General features: G+C 58.7%; 6 protein-coding genes across 6 annotated transcripts; 5 read left to right on the top strand and 1 right to left on the bottom strand.

The window, feature by feature from the left end:
- Nucleotides 1-34: 34 nt before the first annotated feature.
- On the bottom strand, nucleotides 35-1240 carry CcaverHIS019_0506570 (uncharacterized protein; the record flags this gene model as incomplete). Its single annotated transcript, XM_060601840.1, has 2 exons — nucleotides 35-971; nucleotides 1041-1240. The coding sequence occupies 2 exons, from the start codon at nucleotides 1238-1240 to the stop codon at nucleotides 35-37; spliced, it is 1137 nt and encodes a 378-aa protein (XP_060458294.1).
- A 170-nt stretch (nucleotides 1241-1410) lies between these two features.
- CcaverHIS019_0506560 (uncharacterized protein) lies at nucleotides 1411-2155 on the top strand (the record flags this gene model as incomplete). The annotated part of the gene is made up of 2 exons (XM_060601839.1): nucleotides 1411-1817; nucleotides 1861-2155. 2 exons carry the CDS (start codon nucleotides 1411-1413, stop codon nucleotides 2153-2155), a joined length of 702 nt encoding a protein of 233 aa, XP_060458293.1.
- A 297-nt stretch (nucleotides 2156-2452) lies between these two features.
- Nucleotides 2453-7303, top strand: CcaverHIS019_0506550 (uncharacterized protein; the record flags this gene model as incomplete). Its single annotated transcript, XM_060601838.1, has 10 exons — nucleotides 2453-2588; nucleotides 2794-2858; nucleotides 2906-2920; nucleotides 2953-2984; nucleotides 3018-3086; nucleotides 3198-3295; nucleotides 3330-5008; nucleotides 5145-5241; nucleotides 5289-6085; nucleotides 6119-7303. 10 exons carry the CDS (start codon nucleotides 2453-2455, stop codon nucleotides 7301-7303), a joined length of 4173 nt encoding a protein of 1390 aa, XP_060458292.1.
- Nucleotides 7304-8904: 1601 nt separating this feature from the next.
- On the top strand, nucleotides 8905-10274 carry TRR1 (uncharacterized protein; the record flags this gene model as incomplete). The annotated part of the gene is made up of 3 exons (XM_060601837.1): nucleotides 8905-9068; nucleotides 9254-9481; nucleotides 9590-10274. 3 exons carry the CDS (start codon nucleotides 8905-8907, stop codon nucleotides 10272-10274), a joined length of 1077 nt encoding a protein of 358 aa, XP_060458291.1.
- A 413-nt stretch (nucleotides 10275-10687) lies between these two features.
- DSS4 (uncharacterized protein) lies at nucleotides 10688-11243 on the top strand (the record flags this gene model as incomplete). The annotated part of the gene is made up of 2 exons (XM_060601836.1): nucleotides 10688-10930; nucleotides 10968-11243. 2 exons carry the CDS (start codon nucleotides 10688-10690, stop codon nucleotides 11241-11243), a joined length of 519 nt encoding a protein of 172 aa, XP_060458290.1.
- Nucleotides 11244-11844: 601 nt separating this feature from the next.
- Nucleotides 11845-12634, top strand: CcaverHIS019_0506520 (uncharacterized protein; the record flags this gene model as incomplete). Its single annotated transcript, XM_060601835.1, has 3 exons — nucleotides 11845-11969; nucleotides 12006-12557; nucleotides 12592-12634. The coding sequence occupies 3 exons, from the start codon at nucleotides 11845-11847 to the stop codon at nucleotides 12632-12634; spliced, it is 720 nt and encodes a 239-aa protein (XP_060458289.1).
- Nucleotides 12635-14693: the final 2059 nt, after the last annotated feature.

The raw sequence follows: 14693 nt of genomic DNA, 5'->3' as shown, positions 1-14693 counted from the left end.
AAATGTAGTCACTTCCTCATCTATCATGCATCTTCTAAGCGAGGCCACCGTACGCCATATCAACGAGGCCGTTCCAGTCCCACTCCTCGGGCTTCTCGCGGAAGTCGCGAAGCGCCTGCTTGCGCTTCAACCGCTCGTCCTTGTCCTTGGCGGTTTCGTTCGGCGGCGCAATATCGGAGCAGTAGAACCGCTGGAGGGCGAGAGTGAGGAGCTGCGCGTCCTGCTGCGTAAGGAGGTATCCGGGGTTATCGACGGCGCCGGGCGGCCCGCCTGCGGTCTGCGCGCTAATCTCTCCGCGCATCAGTACAAGGCCATGGCTATCCGCGAGGTCGGGATAATGCGTGAGGACGAGGTAAGGCTGTGCCCACTCGCCAGCCTGCTTGAACTCCTCGAGCGGCGTAAAGATAACGCTAGTAACGGGCGGCAGCGGCCCTGTCGGCTTCCCATCAGCGAGAGGTGGTGCAGCCGGAGGCACATGGAACAACCACTGGAGGTAAAACATCTCAAAGGCGTCCGAAGCGCCGTCCTTCCCCTGACGCGGAAGTGGAACCACGAAGAATGGGTCGCTCTTCGCAAGCTGTAGCATGCCCTGGTACGTCTCCTTCGGCAGGGTTGCAGACAGGTAGCTTCCTGCCAACGTGGGATGGGTTGTGTGGAACGTGTTCCAGATGGCTGCGACCTGCGACTGGCTGTGCGGTGTCATCAAGATGAGAGGGAGGTTGATCACGCTCGAGAGGGGCTTGACGCCCGTCGTGTCGCGGTCTGGGTTGGCTGCTCGGGCAGCTGCCTTCTTCTCGGCAAAGGCGGTGTTTTTGGCATCCTTGGCTTCGGAGAGGACACGCTCCTGCTCGATTCGGTCGCGCTCGGCGCGGTCCGCCTCTTCCTGGCGGTACTGCTCGGCCTTGCGCTTGGCCAGGATCGAGGGGACGACCTTTTTGGTCTTGAGGGCGTCGAGGTTGGCGACGCCCTCGCTTGGGTCAGCGGCGAACTTGGGACACAACGAGCAACAGCGAACAACCTGGAGCTTAGACAACACTCACGCCTCGACCTTCTTCTTGAGCTTGTCACCGTACTTGGCCTCAAACTCCTTCCGCTTTCGCTCGACAGCCTCGCGCGGCGTCAAACTCTCCTCGAGTTTCTTGATGATGTCGTCCGCGCGCGCCGAGGACGCGGTAAACGCGCGCACCTGAGCGGAGGAGGCGCCGACGCGGGGGAGGCGGGCGAGAGCGGTGCGGAGCATGATGGTGCAGTGTGAACGTTGATCGGGGTGCCTCGGTCGCCGTCATAGCGACGGCGGACTCAAGGCCGACTTTTTGCTTCCGTTCACCTCCACTTCACAACAACGGCTTGGGCCGGTTTCGTTGTCATTCCATCCTCCACCTTCCCTCCTTCAACAATCTTCCAGCAGACATGACCTCACAAGCTCAACTCCTCCCGTCGCTATACGCCCTCCTCCCTGCTGAGCAGCTCGAGCTCATGCTCGCGCGCCTCTCCAACGCCGCTATCAACGTCGAGCCATACCACGTCCGCGATGGGGTGTATTCCAACCTGCACCCGGTTATTCCTGGACAGCACCGCACGTTGAGGTTGAGAGGCCGCAAGCGCCGTCGCCGCCGTACGAGGGGGACGCCGCGGTGGGCTGGTGGACTCGAGGAGCAAGTCGTCGATCGGTGGGAGTACTCGCTTGCGTGGATGAGCCCGCCGCTCCAGGGGCGCGAGTATGCGGATATGCGCGTGCAGGCTTGTATTGCGCTCGAGGTGGCGGGGTTGAGTACGCGCGACGAGATCGAGGAGTATATTGAGGGGCTGGGGTTTGAGTGAGTCCGCTGGGAGTAGGTCTGGAGAACAATCTCACCCCAGACACGTGCACAGCTCGACCCGTATCGGACACCTCTTCTCCCTCCCCATCGCGGGATATACCACCACACTCCACCTCACGGTCACGCGTGTGCTCGGTGACGACGCTACACCCACCAAGACGTCCGAACCGTACTTTGTGCAGCTGACGCCGGCGCGGCCCGTCAGCACCACAGCCGAGCGCGGGCTCCTCACGCTCCAGGACGCAATGCGGGTTATGCAGGACGCGGCTGGGCGGATTGAGGGACTCAAGTGGGAGACGGGCCAGGAGAGGGGCATTGCCCAGACGAAGCGATAGTGTATAGTAGGCTGTATGTGTTATGTGATATCGTGTGCACCACGATGAGGACATGTACTGCGCACTACAGTAGCTCGCAGCTCGTTGTTCAAAGAGTCTTTGAGCACGGGATTATGGCAATTGTATTCCTCGGTTAGTCCCAATACTACTGATGCGAATCACTCTCCCACGGTCGCTCCATGTCTGCCATCATCAACAAATACAGTGGAGTAATGCAAGTGCACACCACATTCACCTTATCTCTCTTCTCCCCATTAGCGAAGCCCTTCTGCATGCGCCAAACCTCCTGAGACCAGGATGAGCAATGCCCAGATCCGGGAGCTCGACCAGGTCCGCCTCGAGCCGGCGCGCCCGAAGGAATACAGGGACTCGGATCAAGAGAGCGACCCAACCGATATCGACGAGGATGAGGAGGACCCAGCGTATGTCATCGGTGAGTCACATTTGTCGTCCTCCATGTCTCTATCTTGGCGTCGCGTTGTGTGGGGACGCTTCGGTGTGCACTTCGGTGTGCAACCCACTCTATCCAAACACGCGTCCACAACCGCGGTCCAACCCATGACTGCAGTCCTACCGTTCGCGCCCACGCAAGTGGATCTGCAGGGGCCATCTCGAAACGGAACAGAAGCTGACACCAGACGCCATCTGCTGGGCCGAGTACAAGGACTCGACATTCGAGCGTAGCCGAGGAGCTGTTGGATGGGTGAGTGACGCTCTGGAGGAGTACGCGCGGCACCTAGCTCACATCAGCACTACTATGTCATGGTGAACACTCTTCATGGGCTGGCTAACAATAGTGGCAAGGTTATCTCAAGACTGGCTCAGACACGTACGTCACGCCCCTTGCATGACTGACCTTAAGGATTGAGCTGCGCAGGTCGTTTGTCGACGACCCAAGCGATCCAAGCGAGAGATCGCCGGCTTTGTTAGAGTGAGTGTTGCCACACCACAGAGAGAGAGAAAGAGGGAGAGAGAGAGGGAGAGGGAGACAAATCCCCAAGCGCACCGTAATCTGGACTCGGGTTCACGGTGTTCACAATAGGTTCTGGAAGTCCGTTGAGGGCAAGAAGGTGCGGAAGGGCAAGGACGAGCCAGGTGGCAAGATCGGCGAGATTCGGTTTGCCTCTGATGACTTGTTGAGTACGTTTGCGTCACGGCGTTGACTGATTTTCAGAACGCAAGTTCCGCGAGGCCACGCCTGAACGAAGCTTCTCCGCATATCAGCGGCGCATTGCGAAGTTTAAGAACGCTAGAAGCGATGGCTTCAACCGCGCACTCGTCCGCAAAGGTGACTCCGATTATTACATAAGGAAGAAGCGCGAGGAGCAGAAAGCGGAGAAGAAGAAGGCGGGAAAGGCAATCACCCAGCCGATCCCGAAGCGAGAGCGCGCGGAGGAGATTGTGGCCGGCCCCTCGAGGCGCCGTGGCCAGAGCAGCAGCGACGACGAGCCGTTGGCGAGCAAGCGGCGCAAACGCTCAGACGCCGTCGAGAAGATGCCACCTCCAGCAACGACGCTGGCTCGCCGCGCACCAACCCAGACAGACGAGTCGCCGGCACCTCGTGTCTCGCGCCAGCGCAGCTTTGACTCGCTGTTCGACGAGGCGTCGCAGCCAAGCAACAGTCAGACACAAGCGGCGACGCCGGGTGTGTCGTCAAGAAAGCGAACGACCAAGCGCCGGCGGGCCGTCGAGTCACCGGTCTCTTCGCCGGTGGAAGAGAAGGTCAAGGCGCCAGACGTTCCGAGGTTCGAGCTCGACACGAGCATTTTCAGCGCGGCAAATCCTCTCGCCCCGCCACACCGCAAACAGACACCGTTGTTCGATTTCGGGGACCAAGCGTCCACTCCGCGAGAGGCGTCGGGGATAAAGGTGGAGGCGTCTACGCCCGCCGAGACTCTCGAACTGCGCTCTGATGACCCGGACGAGGAAGAGGAGGAGATCGAGGTGCAGGAAATCGAGCCACCACCAGGCCCGAAGCCGAACACGCCTATCTCGGTCCTCGACAGCGAGGACGAGGTCGCCGCTGAGGTCGCTCCTACCTACGACGACGGGTCGCCGGACCATCCTGATACAGCGCTACTGGGCAATTTCATCCCGTTCTCCTCTTCACCACCTGTGCCAATACAGGCTTTACCACCACCACCAACGCAAGCCGCCCGCTTTCCTACTCCACCACCTCAACCCCCACGGCCACAACCGCAGCAGGCCTCGCAGCCTGTCCAAGCCGTGCAGCCGGACAAGCTGGCGAAAAACGTGGACCTCAGCGGGTTGCCCCTGCCTATCCATCTGCCCCCCTCACCACCACGAAACTACCGCGCCGTGGGTGCCGACTCAGTGTTTGAGCGGCAAAACGAGACACGCCGTACTGACGCAGCCCGTACTGGGCCGACAGCTGTGCGCGCACCTGCTCCTGCTCCTGCACCTTCGTTTGCCGGTGCTGTCGCTCATACACCTCCTCCTCCTGCCCCTGCCGTTCCCGCTGCTCCTCGAGCCGCGACCACTGCACCGGTGCCCGCGGCGCAGGCACTCCCAACAAACCCCACCGCGACAGTACCTTTCACCGCGAAACCGTCAACAGGATCACTGCCACCAGAACCTCCAGCGAAGGCACCATCGCCAACAAAGCCCAAGAGCCCTTCCTTGTCTATCACCACCGAGAACGCCGAAGCTGGACCTTCTCGGCCCTCTGCAAACAGTGCCTCGTCCGGGACACCAGTTTCCGGTACACCGGTGTCCGCGTCGGTCCGTCCCAAGCCCAATATGCCTGTCAACTTGTCCGACAGGCCGAAGTATCAGCAGCCGAGCCGGATCCAACTGATCGACATTTCGGTGGACCCTGCCCGCGACAAGTCGGTACGTCGCCTACCATCAGATCGCCGAGCTTCTGTGACGCAGGTGTCTCCAGCCGCCCCTACACCCCTGCCTCTACCCACTACTGCCGCTGTTCGCCCTCCTGCCACACGACCACCTGTCATCCGATCAATGGCAGCCCCTCCGGGTCCAGCTCCTCCACCCGCGCCGGCGCCTCGTCGGACTTGGACTGCTCAACATCAACCTCCTCCGCGGCTTCCGACCAACGGGCAGCAGTATGTAACCTCTCCCTCGTGGGCAGGCAGCACCTCGCCACTGTCAGGACCTGGACTCCCTCAGCACGGGGCATTCGGCGATGTCTCCCCGTACGGCGGTATCTCTCCGCACGGACTCAGCAATCGGTCACCGTATCAAGGCGGTATTTCGCCCATGAACGGCGGCAAGTCCCCGAACGCACCTGCGGGCTTTGGCGGCGCAGCTCCCGATTACCCCGGTCCAAGTAAACGACCAGGTTCCTCGTTCGGTCCTCGCCCAACATATCGCGCAGGGTCATTATCTGGACCATCACTACAGCAGCCACAACAGTTGCAACAAGAGCAGTGGAGTCCCCCGAACCCGCTCCCAGCGGCACCCGGACGCGGGTCATACGAGGCTAGACGGGACCCTCGACTTCGTCGCGCGGCAGCTGTGCCATCCACAACCCCTCCCCAGCCCACCACAACCCCTCCCGCTCCACAACCATCCGCGAACCCTCCACAGCCATCCGCGGCCCCTCCACCTCTCCCACCAGCCACATCTTCTATCCAGGAGCAGCCGGCTCTCGCCGCCACACGCGTGCTGTGCACGTTTCACGCTGCCCACGCCAATGCTCATCCAGACGCGTACACCAAAGGCCTAGTCGACATTACCCTACGCAGTGGTTGGTCATCCGAGAAGTCGTCCTTTTTGGAGAAGCACATCAACACCCAGCATACTTATCTGTTCGAGGAGGTCGACCGGCGTTGTTTGCAACTGTTGTTGATTGAGGGCGCACGAATCATCGAATGGGCGTTGGTCGAGGTGCCACGGCAACCGTCAGAGATCTGGCAAAGCCTACAGAGGAAGATGGAGCGAAGGAATGTGAGTCGCCACTGCCGTTCTCCTTGACACCAGATATTGGTTTTTTTGGACGAGGTGCGGGCGCCCAATCTCCTAGTAACGTCCCGCAACATCCTCTTGATGTCACGCGCGGACCAGTCGAGGATCGGCGTTGACGCCGACCTCAACGGATGGAAGATGGAACAGCTCACCTATGTCGCTTTCCTCGTCAAGGTGCCCCTGGTGCCGAACGAGAAGGTTGCGGACTTGCCTAACCCCGTGCGGCCGTTTGCCCAGAAAGAGCAGCCGCCTGCTCTAGCAATCCCCCGTCGTCTACACAGTATCGCTTCCAGCTTTGGCTTCGACGACGACACGGCATCCCAGCTAGGGCAGGAGAAGACGCTGAGCGTCGTCCCTAATTATTTTCGCCCCACTGTGCTGTACCACGAAATCGTTGCCACCGCCGAACGGTGTGGTCTAAAGCCGAATAATGAGGACCCCGAGACGATCCTCGTGCTCAATGGCGCATTCTCCCAAACGACCACGAGTAAAAGGTTCCGACGAACTCTCACCAAGGAAACGCGCTACATGTCCATTGGCGCGGACCTCACTTCGATAATCTCGCGCTGGCAGCTGCGGCCAATCTGGGAGACGGGCGGGCTGGTGACGTTTTCACCCACCTTCTTCCTCCTACAGCATCGCTCCCTTGGCGAGATAATGAACGTAATCCGCAGCGCGCCCAACTGGGCCGCATACATCACTCCAACCACCCTACTCTACGTCAACGACATGATTGAGAAGAAGAAATCACCCGATCCCGCTCGCTCCTTCGTCGCACTCACACAGGCGCTCTCCTTGGACGACAATCAACGCCGAATCGCTGGCGAGATGTCAACCGAGACGAGTAGCCTTGTCGTATCGGCAGCACCACCGATGCTGGTGCTCAGGCAGCCGTGCGAGCTGTGGATCGACTGGCTTGGAAAGATTTTTGAGTGTACCGACTACGCGACGCTGCTGAAGCTCTGCCGTCAATGGGCGCGCGTGTGCAACCACGCCGAGTCGGGCCTCGCCTTGCTGGACACCGAGAAGATCAGTATTGCCGACCTCATCAAAATGCGCAACCTGCCGCACATCGTCCCCTATCGCCGGTGTATCTACGTGGGAAGCATCAAAGATGAGCAGAGCCGCGAGGCGACAGCAAACGGCATCGACGTGATCTCACCCGACGCGTTCTTTTCGACCTTTATGGACTCCAAGTAAGGTGAGTCTGCGCGATGATGTCCACGTAAAAGGTGTGAGCCAAGAGCATGCGCGACCCGCAGGAGCGTCATATTGCAGCACCTGCGCCAGAGTAATGGTGCAGGCGTGTAAAAGGCGGACGTACAACCTGCCCGGAATTGATCTCCCCGCCGCGAGTTGGCGGGGGGGCAAAGGCCCGGGCGCACATAGCGGCGCCCCTTGCATTGCAACGCAGGTTCCGCACTCTGGGTTCAGGCCTTCCGCGCAGCCTCGAGTCACGGCCGTGCGGGGAACCCTGAGGGACAAGTTGCGTCGAAACAGCGCGTGGCCAGAGTTATGGTTCTTGCGCGAGGATTGATGCGCACACTGGGCCACTAGTAGTGGCCCAGGAATCCGATGGCTGGGTCGCGCACCTGGCTAGGAACCCAACATGATGTATCAATACTGAGCGCTAACGACTCTAGGACGGCTCGGCGGCGAGCAATAACACAACTATACGATTGTAGACAGAGGGCCCATGACAGGATCTAGGAACTAGAGATGTACTGCTGCCTGGCGCACGGTTGCACGGTTGTGAGACAGCTCCCATGTCCAAGCCGCTCTGGCGAGGCAATTCAAAACCGCTGGAACACGGGCCGGAAGCGATGACGACAAGGACGTCCTTCAACCACATGCAGCGTTAGAGTGGGGCAGAAATGTTCACAATCCGACTGTGCTGACCCATTGACCTATGACCAACGATCAGGGAGCGAGGGAGTGGGGCAGAAGATTGGGGAGAACGAGTTGATAAATAATGGCTCTTGTTGGCATCTGACACGAACACCTGTTGCGGACCTCCCAGTTCCATGCATGTCAACACCTGGACGAACGTCTCCAGTAACGAGCCGTGGCCGAGCGGCTGCTGATGGACAGTCTCGGAATCACGCCGCATTCCACCCTTCCGTTCATCAGCCAAGGTGGCTGGCGCAGATTTCCCGGGGTGATTGGCTCCGAACCCGGATATCCAGCTTTGTCACCTGCGCCATGCGCCAAGCAATGTCCGGCCGTTTGAACACAATCTGGCATCGTCAGCTAGCAAGTTTTAACATTCCCACTCGGCGTTGAGCAGAACAGATGATGCAATGAGATGCACACATGCATATCTCGGGGTTTGGATGGTGTCATCCTGCGTGTCCTGCGTGTCCTGCGTGTCCTGCGAGTTTTCGGTGTTGGCCACTCAAGGCCAGGTTTAGAATCAAAATGATGAGCCCACCTCGGCCTCGGTCGGTTAATGCCTTACCTAACATCCCGTACAAAGCGCCCGTCCCTTTATCCACCGCCCTATCACCCTATCACCCCACCACCACCAGACGTGTTTTTCCGTTCACCTTTAACCGCTCCCTTTCTCTGTTCTTGCGACTTCCATCACTTGATAAACCTCCTACTCACATTTCTTGCCCATCATCTCTCCTCTAATTCGCAACTCTCTGCGGCGCGCATCTATCCTCCCAACACTCGCTCGCCCAACCCGCCCACTTCGCTTCGCGCGCTCAATTCACACCGCTCCGCCCACTCAGTCCGCCACCCCTACGCGTCTGGCTCCCCTCTCGTCTCTCGATAACAAACACCAAACCACGACCATCATGGCGCCCATCCCCGCGATCCCCGCCACTAACGGCCCCCGCTCAGCCAAGAAGCACTCGGAGGTTGTCATTATCGGCTCGGGCCCCGCTGGCCACACCGCCGCCATCTACCTCGCGCGTGCCAACCTCAACCCCGTCCTTTACGAGGGCATGCTTGCCAACGGGTAAGTGTTAGACACCCACTGTTTATTCCGCCGAGCCTGGTGGGATCGTTACCGCCGTTGTCGGGAGACAATGCCGCACCCGGCTACATCTCTCGGCCGCTCCGAACATAATCGGCAACATTCGCTCCACCCTCCTGGAGGGAGCGCCATCCCCGACTAAGCCCCGATTAGGCGCTGACAGGCAGCTTCGCTCCCGGTGGCCAGCTCACCACCACCACCGACGTCGAGAACTTCCCCGGTTTCCCCGAGGGCATTACCGGCCCCAACCTTATGGACAAGTTCCGCGCCCAGTCCGAGCGCTTCGGCACTGAGATCATTACCGAGACCGTCGCCAAGGTCGACCTCTCGCTCCGTCCCTTCAAGTACTGGGTCGAGGGCGAGGAGGAGGATCATGAGTTCCTTACGGCTGACACGTGAGTCTACCGCTCCCAGAACACTGCGACTGTGTGGAATTTCATTTCTCACTCCGCACATGTCGTGCTTTCTGGAATCCCGGTATAGAGCCGCCCGTTAACCCGCAGCGTCATCATGGCCACCGGTGCCTCCGCCAAGCGCATGAACCTTCCCGGAGAGGAGACGTACTGGCAGAGCGGTATCTCGGCGTGCGCTGTCTGTGACGGTGCCGTCCCCATCTTCCGCAACAAGCCTCTGGCCGTTATCGGCGGCGGCGACTCGGCCGCCGAGGAGGCCATGTACCTCACCAAGTACGCGTCGCACGTGTACGTCCTTGTGCGCCGTGACGAGCTCCGCGCGTCCAAGATTATGGCCAAGCGCCTCCTCGCGCACCCCAAGGTGACTGTTGTGTGGAACACGGTCGCCACTGAGGCCTGCGGTGACGGCGAGCTCCTCCAGAGCCTCAAGGTGCGCAACGTCAAGACCAACGAGGTTGCAGACTTGCAGGTCAACGGCCTCTTCTACGCCATTGGCCACATCCCCGCGACCGAGCTTGTCAAGGGCCAGGTCGCGACCGACGAGGACGGCTACATCATCACTGTCCCCGGTACCGCCCAGACCTCGGTTATCGGCGTGTTCGCCGCCGGCGACGTCCAGGACAAGCGGTACCGCCAGGCTATCACCTCGGCTGGCTCTGGGTGTATGGCTGCCCTTGAGGCTGAGCGTCTCCTCGCCGAGGAGGAGGACAACGTTCACGCCGCCACCCCTTCCGCCGCTTCTGTCGCGTCCCCTCTTCCCACCAACGGCCACTAGATTTCTAGAGAGTGATGTATGAGTGCAGCAGTGCGGGAGTGTGGTGGTGTGAGTTTTCCTGTCGTTCTACACGCGTAGCAGCTCTCCGGAGGACTGGGGTTGCAGAGGCGGGTACAGAGGCAAGGGCGAGACATGGAGAGAGTGGGCCTCACTCCGTCGATCCGTGAGGAAATATTGAATACTTAACCACATCCTAATTTGATTGAGAGAGTTCCTAATTCTCTTGGCAGAGTGGGGCAGGGGAGAGTGGGGACAAGAGAAGTGTATCCCAGCATGAACCACGCTGTGAGAGCTCCTCTCAACATTACCCTCCACAGCGGCTTCTATATACTCCCGGCCGTTGTTGCCAGGTGGAGGTCGCTCATCGTCATGACCTCCACGCCTCCGACCTCCCACTCCACCACCAAACAAAAATGGAGGGCCTTCCTGCAGGATACTCGCAGAGCGACATCATGGCCGCGCTGGCTGCGGCCTCGCAGCGTCCCAAGCCGCCCACCTCGTCGTTCGCCGACCATTCCAAACACGACCTCACTGTGTCCGGCAGCTTTGATGGCGTTCCAATCAACGCGCGCCGCCTCGTCTGTCCGCGCGACGGGTGTGGATGTGTTATTGTTGGGCCCAAGGTTGCGTCGTGGGAGGAGTGTGAGGGTGCAATTGTGAGTTTCCTCCAACACGTCTCTGACTCGACTCAAGCTTCCACACGACGCCACGCCATTCCCTCCACCGGGCAACACGGCATACTGGCGCGTCGACGGCGGACCATACGCGTTCGACAATATCGGCTTCTCGCGCAATGTCGATGCGACGCTGCCAGCCGGTGCACCAGGGGCCGGAGGGAAAGTCAAGTGGCTGATTTGTGCCGAGTGTGACATCGGGCCGATCGGGTGGACCACCGAGGGCGGGCAGAGCTCGTGGGTCGCCGCCGACAGGGTGAGGTACGGCGAGGCTCCAACGCCGACTAGCAAGTGAATGGAGATCTAGATTGTCTCAACTATGCTAGAGATGCTTGCCACCGCAAACTCATAACTAACACTTACTCTTAACACTCTCCCCAACATTACCACCGTAAACCCCCTGGCACGCCGGCCGGCCGACGTAGGACGACTCATCGAGGATCAACTCTGAAAACTCTCCTTTGTTCTCGTCTGCACGCCATGGATGCCTCCGCCGACCACGAGCCCACCCAAACTGGAAAGAGGGCGACATTGAGCTACTCGGGTCGGACGGTCTGCCCTTCCTGGTTCCCAAGCACCTCTTCGGCGTCTCGTAAGACCACCTCACGCGCGATAATCCACCGCGGTATTCCGGGACGCCGAGACCTGCGCCGAACGCAAGGCAGTGCACCTCCTGATATATGCTGTGCAGGCGGGGGAATGTTTAGGTCCGTTGCAGCAGCAGCACCGGATGAGAATGATGACAAGGTATGGTCGTCGTGTGCCGCCCTCGCCGCCCCTCTGATAGCACCCCCTCAAAGTGATGTAGAGGGCGCTGCCTTGCCACCGACTCATCTGAGGCCCAACTTGAGCCATGCTTCCAGCACTGTCCTCACCTCACCCATCCCGTGGAGAAAATGCCACACGGCCTCTCAACAGCCAAGTACACCGAGTCGAGTGTGTGGACCCAAGGCGACTTTGAAGTGATCACGTCCGACAGTGTGCGCTACCTGATCCCCTCATACCATCTCTTTGGGGCGAGGTACTGTAATTTGTATCGAGAGCTAACTAACGCAAGTAAGCTGTTCCGCGACGCCCAGACCTTCGAGTCCCCGCCCTCCTGGCCATTCAAGTACTCTGTCACGCTCCCCGATGCTGAGATCGAGACGTCGGCCATCTTCGACCTCTTCCTGGACCTCATCGTAAACATACCACTCCAAGGACTCTTATCTCCAACCAAGGCACTCACTTTCCCAGACTGGTTATGTATCAATAACCTCATCAAGTTCCTGCACAAGTGGGAGGTATCCCAGCCATACTGCAAAGTCCTCCGCCATAACATTAACCAAGAACTAGCCAACTCCGACACGGCGCTCCAGTACTTTACCATCGGGGCGATTGCCAACGACGCGGATATCTGTCGCGCAGTATTGCAGCATCATTCCGACAACAAGTTGGCCGCGTTCAATCCTTACCGTTTTCAATATTTCATGTGGAAAGCCTGTCCCGCGCCATACCTTGGTGCGCTTACTCGTGCATGGTCTGAGGCGCAGAGTAACCAGTCCTACAATTTCATTTCCCGGTTCAACTTGCACCTCACGGACAATACGTTTAGCGAGGCTCAGCTCAGGTGGGTTGGTTGAGAGTGGACTGCTTAGGAATAGACACCGCGTCTCAAGCTCCAACCGGGGCTTCATGGGGGAGTAGCAGGTCCGTGGAGGCAGGCAGCCGGCCGAGGGCGCGCATGTGCCGACTAAGCGAGCAGGAGATATTCTGATGAATCGAGGGCGCATGTATCAACTTTGCGTGTAGTGACGGGGTCATGCGAGACGTTGCCGACGGGAACAGAAGCACGGGCGCTTGCCAAATGCCGACACAAATGGTCCGGGCGGCACAAATCGGGGATCGGTTTGATGGAAGGGCGACAGTTGCGCACGCCCAGACCCACTCGGTCAGCCTAATCCCACTGAAGCGACACCGCACCAGCCAACGGATCGATATACTTGACGTGCTTAGCCCCGCGGACGTGTGTCTGCTCCGTCTAGTATTATCTCGTTTCTTGAGTCCCAGCAAAACGGGACGGACGAGTAAAATGCCATAAAACTCCGTATGGCGCTTGCGAGGCGACGGAGTGGGAGATTGGTTCCTCACCCAACACCAGCTCTACGTGTCGTTGACGACATCACTCCTCAACGATGAAATTTTCATGGGTGGCGAGAATGGCGAATGGCGAATAGCGAAACTTATCGCTGCCCCGTCTCCCCTCTCGCAGGTGCACCCTTGTGTCTTGAGATATAAACGTAGTGTCGCTTCCTTCTGTAACTCAAACAACGCCATGGCCGACGATAGCAAGGATCTCGGATCCAGGGGCAAGTAGAAGCGGACTGGACCACGGGTGACTTTGAGGTCATCACGGCGGACAGCGTCAAGTTCCTCGTCCCATCGTTGTATCTCTTTTACGTCAGGTGAGAGTGGTTTATTCTGCTATCTTCGGTGTGCTCCGCAACGACCTTGAAAAAGACGCAGTCAAGTCGGATGCTCACGCGATGCTCGTTTTCGCTCTCGGCGCGTCTGTGGAGGACGTTACGCTTTGAGCTGCCACTCTCAACAAACGTCATGGTTCTGTCTCATCCAAGTTCGCCCCGAATGGGTGGCCGTTCTGGGTCTGGAAATACTGTCCTCCGTCTTACATTGCAGCTCTCGTGCGTGCCAAGCGGGGCTTGAGCGCCAGGAACCCATCACTCGCGTCGCAATTCCAAAATGAGCTCAAGTAGATGAACAAGTTAGAACTGGAGTACCAGACTGTCAGTATGGGCAGTCATCTAATGCGCTCGCTCATCAACTCCAGCATTATGAGCAATCGGACTGAGAGACTGGGGTAGAGTATGATAGTGATTAGGTCATGAGTGGAATGAGGGTGTAGCGAGTGGAGCCATCTGAGCTCCTCTAGTATGTCGTAGAGAGATGGTATTCACCGATAGTCGGGTTGCTCGAGACAGGCGGGGTGGACATAGGTCCAGTGTAGTCGTATTGACGTTGTGACAAGGTGATACATACGTTGGAAGTGTAATATAGTAACGAGACATATATAATGAACGATATGTCATGTGACTGTAACCAGTCATCGTTACCGAGGGACGAGCCGTCATTACTAACTAACGATGGATGTGACTTATCGTGCCAACGAGTAGTTGAGATATACAGTGGTATGCGATCCGCCACTACAAGAAGGCAGGTGCGGTTGGTGAGGGCGAATAGCGAATGTCGTGAGTGATGCAGACTGGAGAACAGGTTGTTTCGGTCGGGAGAACAGAGCTCTACTCATCGCCATCGATGCCAACTATGAACCCGTCACTCAACTCCAATTTTCGGCTCTCAGATGTGTCAGGAGAGCGGCAGGTGGACCACGGTCGAGGAATGCTCTCAAGGCTTCAGTTCGTGTGGCCCTGTCACCTCCAGCAAGGAGTCTGGGAGGCATCCAAGATTCCATTGACAATGCAATATGCACTCTATTTTCGTTCACAGCTTCCTGGGATCAGGGAGGTTACGTACAGCTCTGAGGCGGCGGTGTCCGCTCAACTCTCGGCCGTATTGCTTTTTCAATACTCAACGTGGCCTGGGAAAGCACGGCATGCGGTCTTGGTCACGCTCGAGCTCAAGCCGCGGGTGATTTCCCAGGCCGAGTGGCGAAAGTCAGCTGCGCGAACGAGGCATTCAACAGTGTAAAGGAAGGTAGGAAAGGTCTGGTGTGGCGTTCCCCCAGATT

The sequence above is a fragment of the Cutaneotrichosporon cavernicola genome (genome assembly GCF_030864355.1).
Source record: "Cutaneotrichosporon cavernicola HIS019 DNA, chromosome: 5".
NCBI classification, from domain to species: Eukaryota; Fungi; Basidiomycota; class Tremellomycetes; order Trichosporonales; family Trichosporonaceae; genus Cutaneotrichosporon; species Cutaneotrichosporon cavernicola.
Note: the sequence above shows the minus strand (reverse complement) of the source record. Positions and strands in the feature narration are given on the sequence as shown.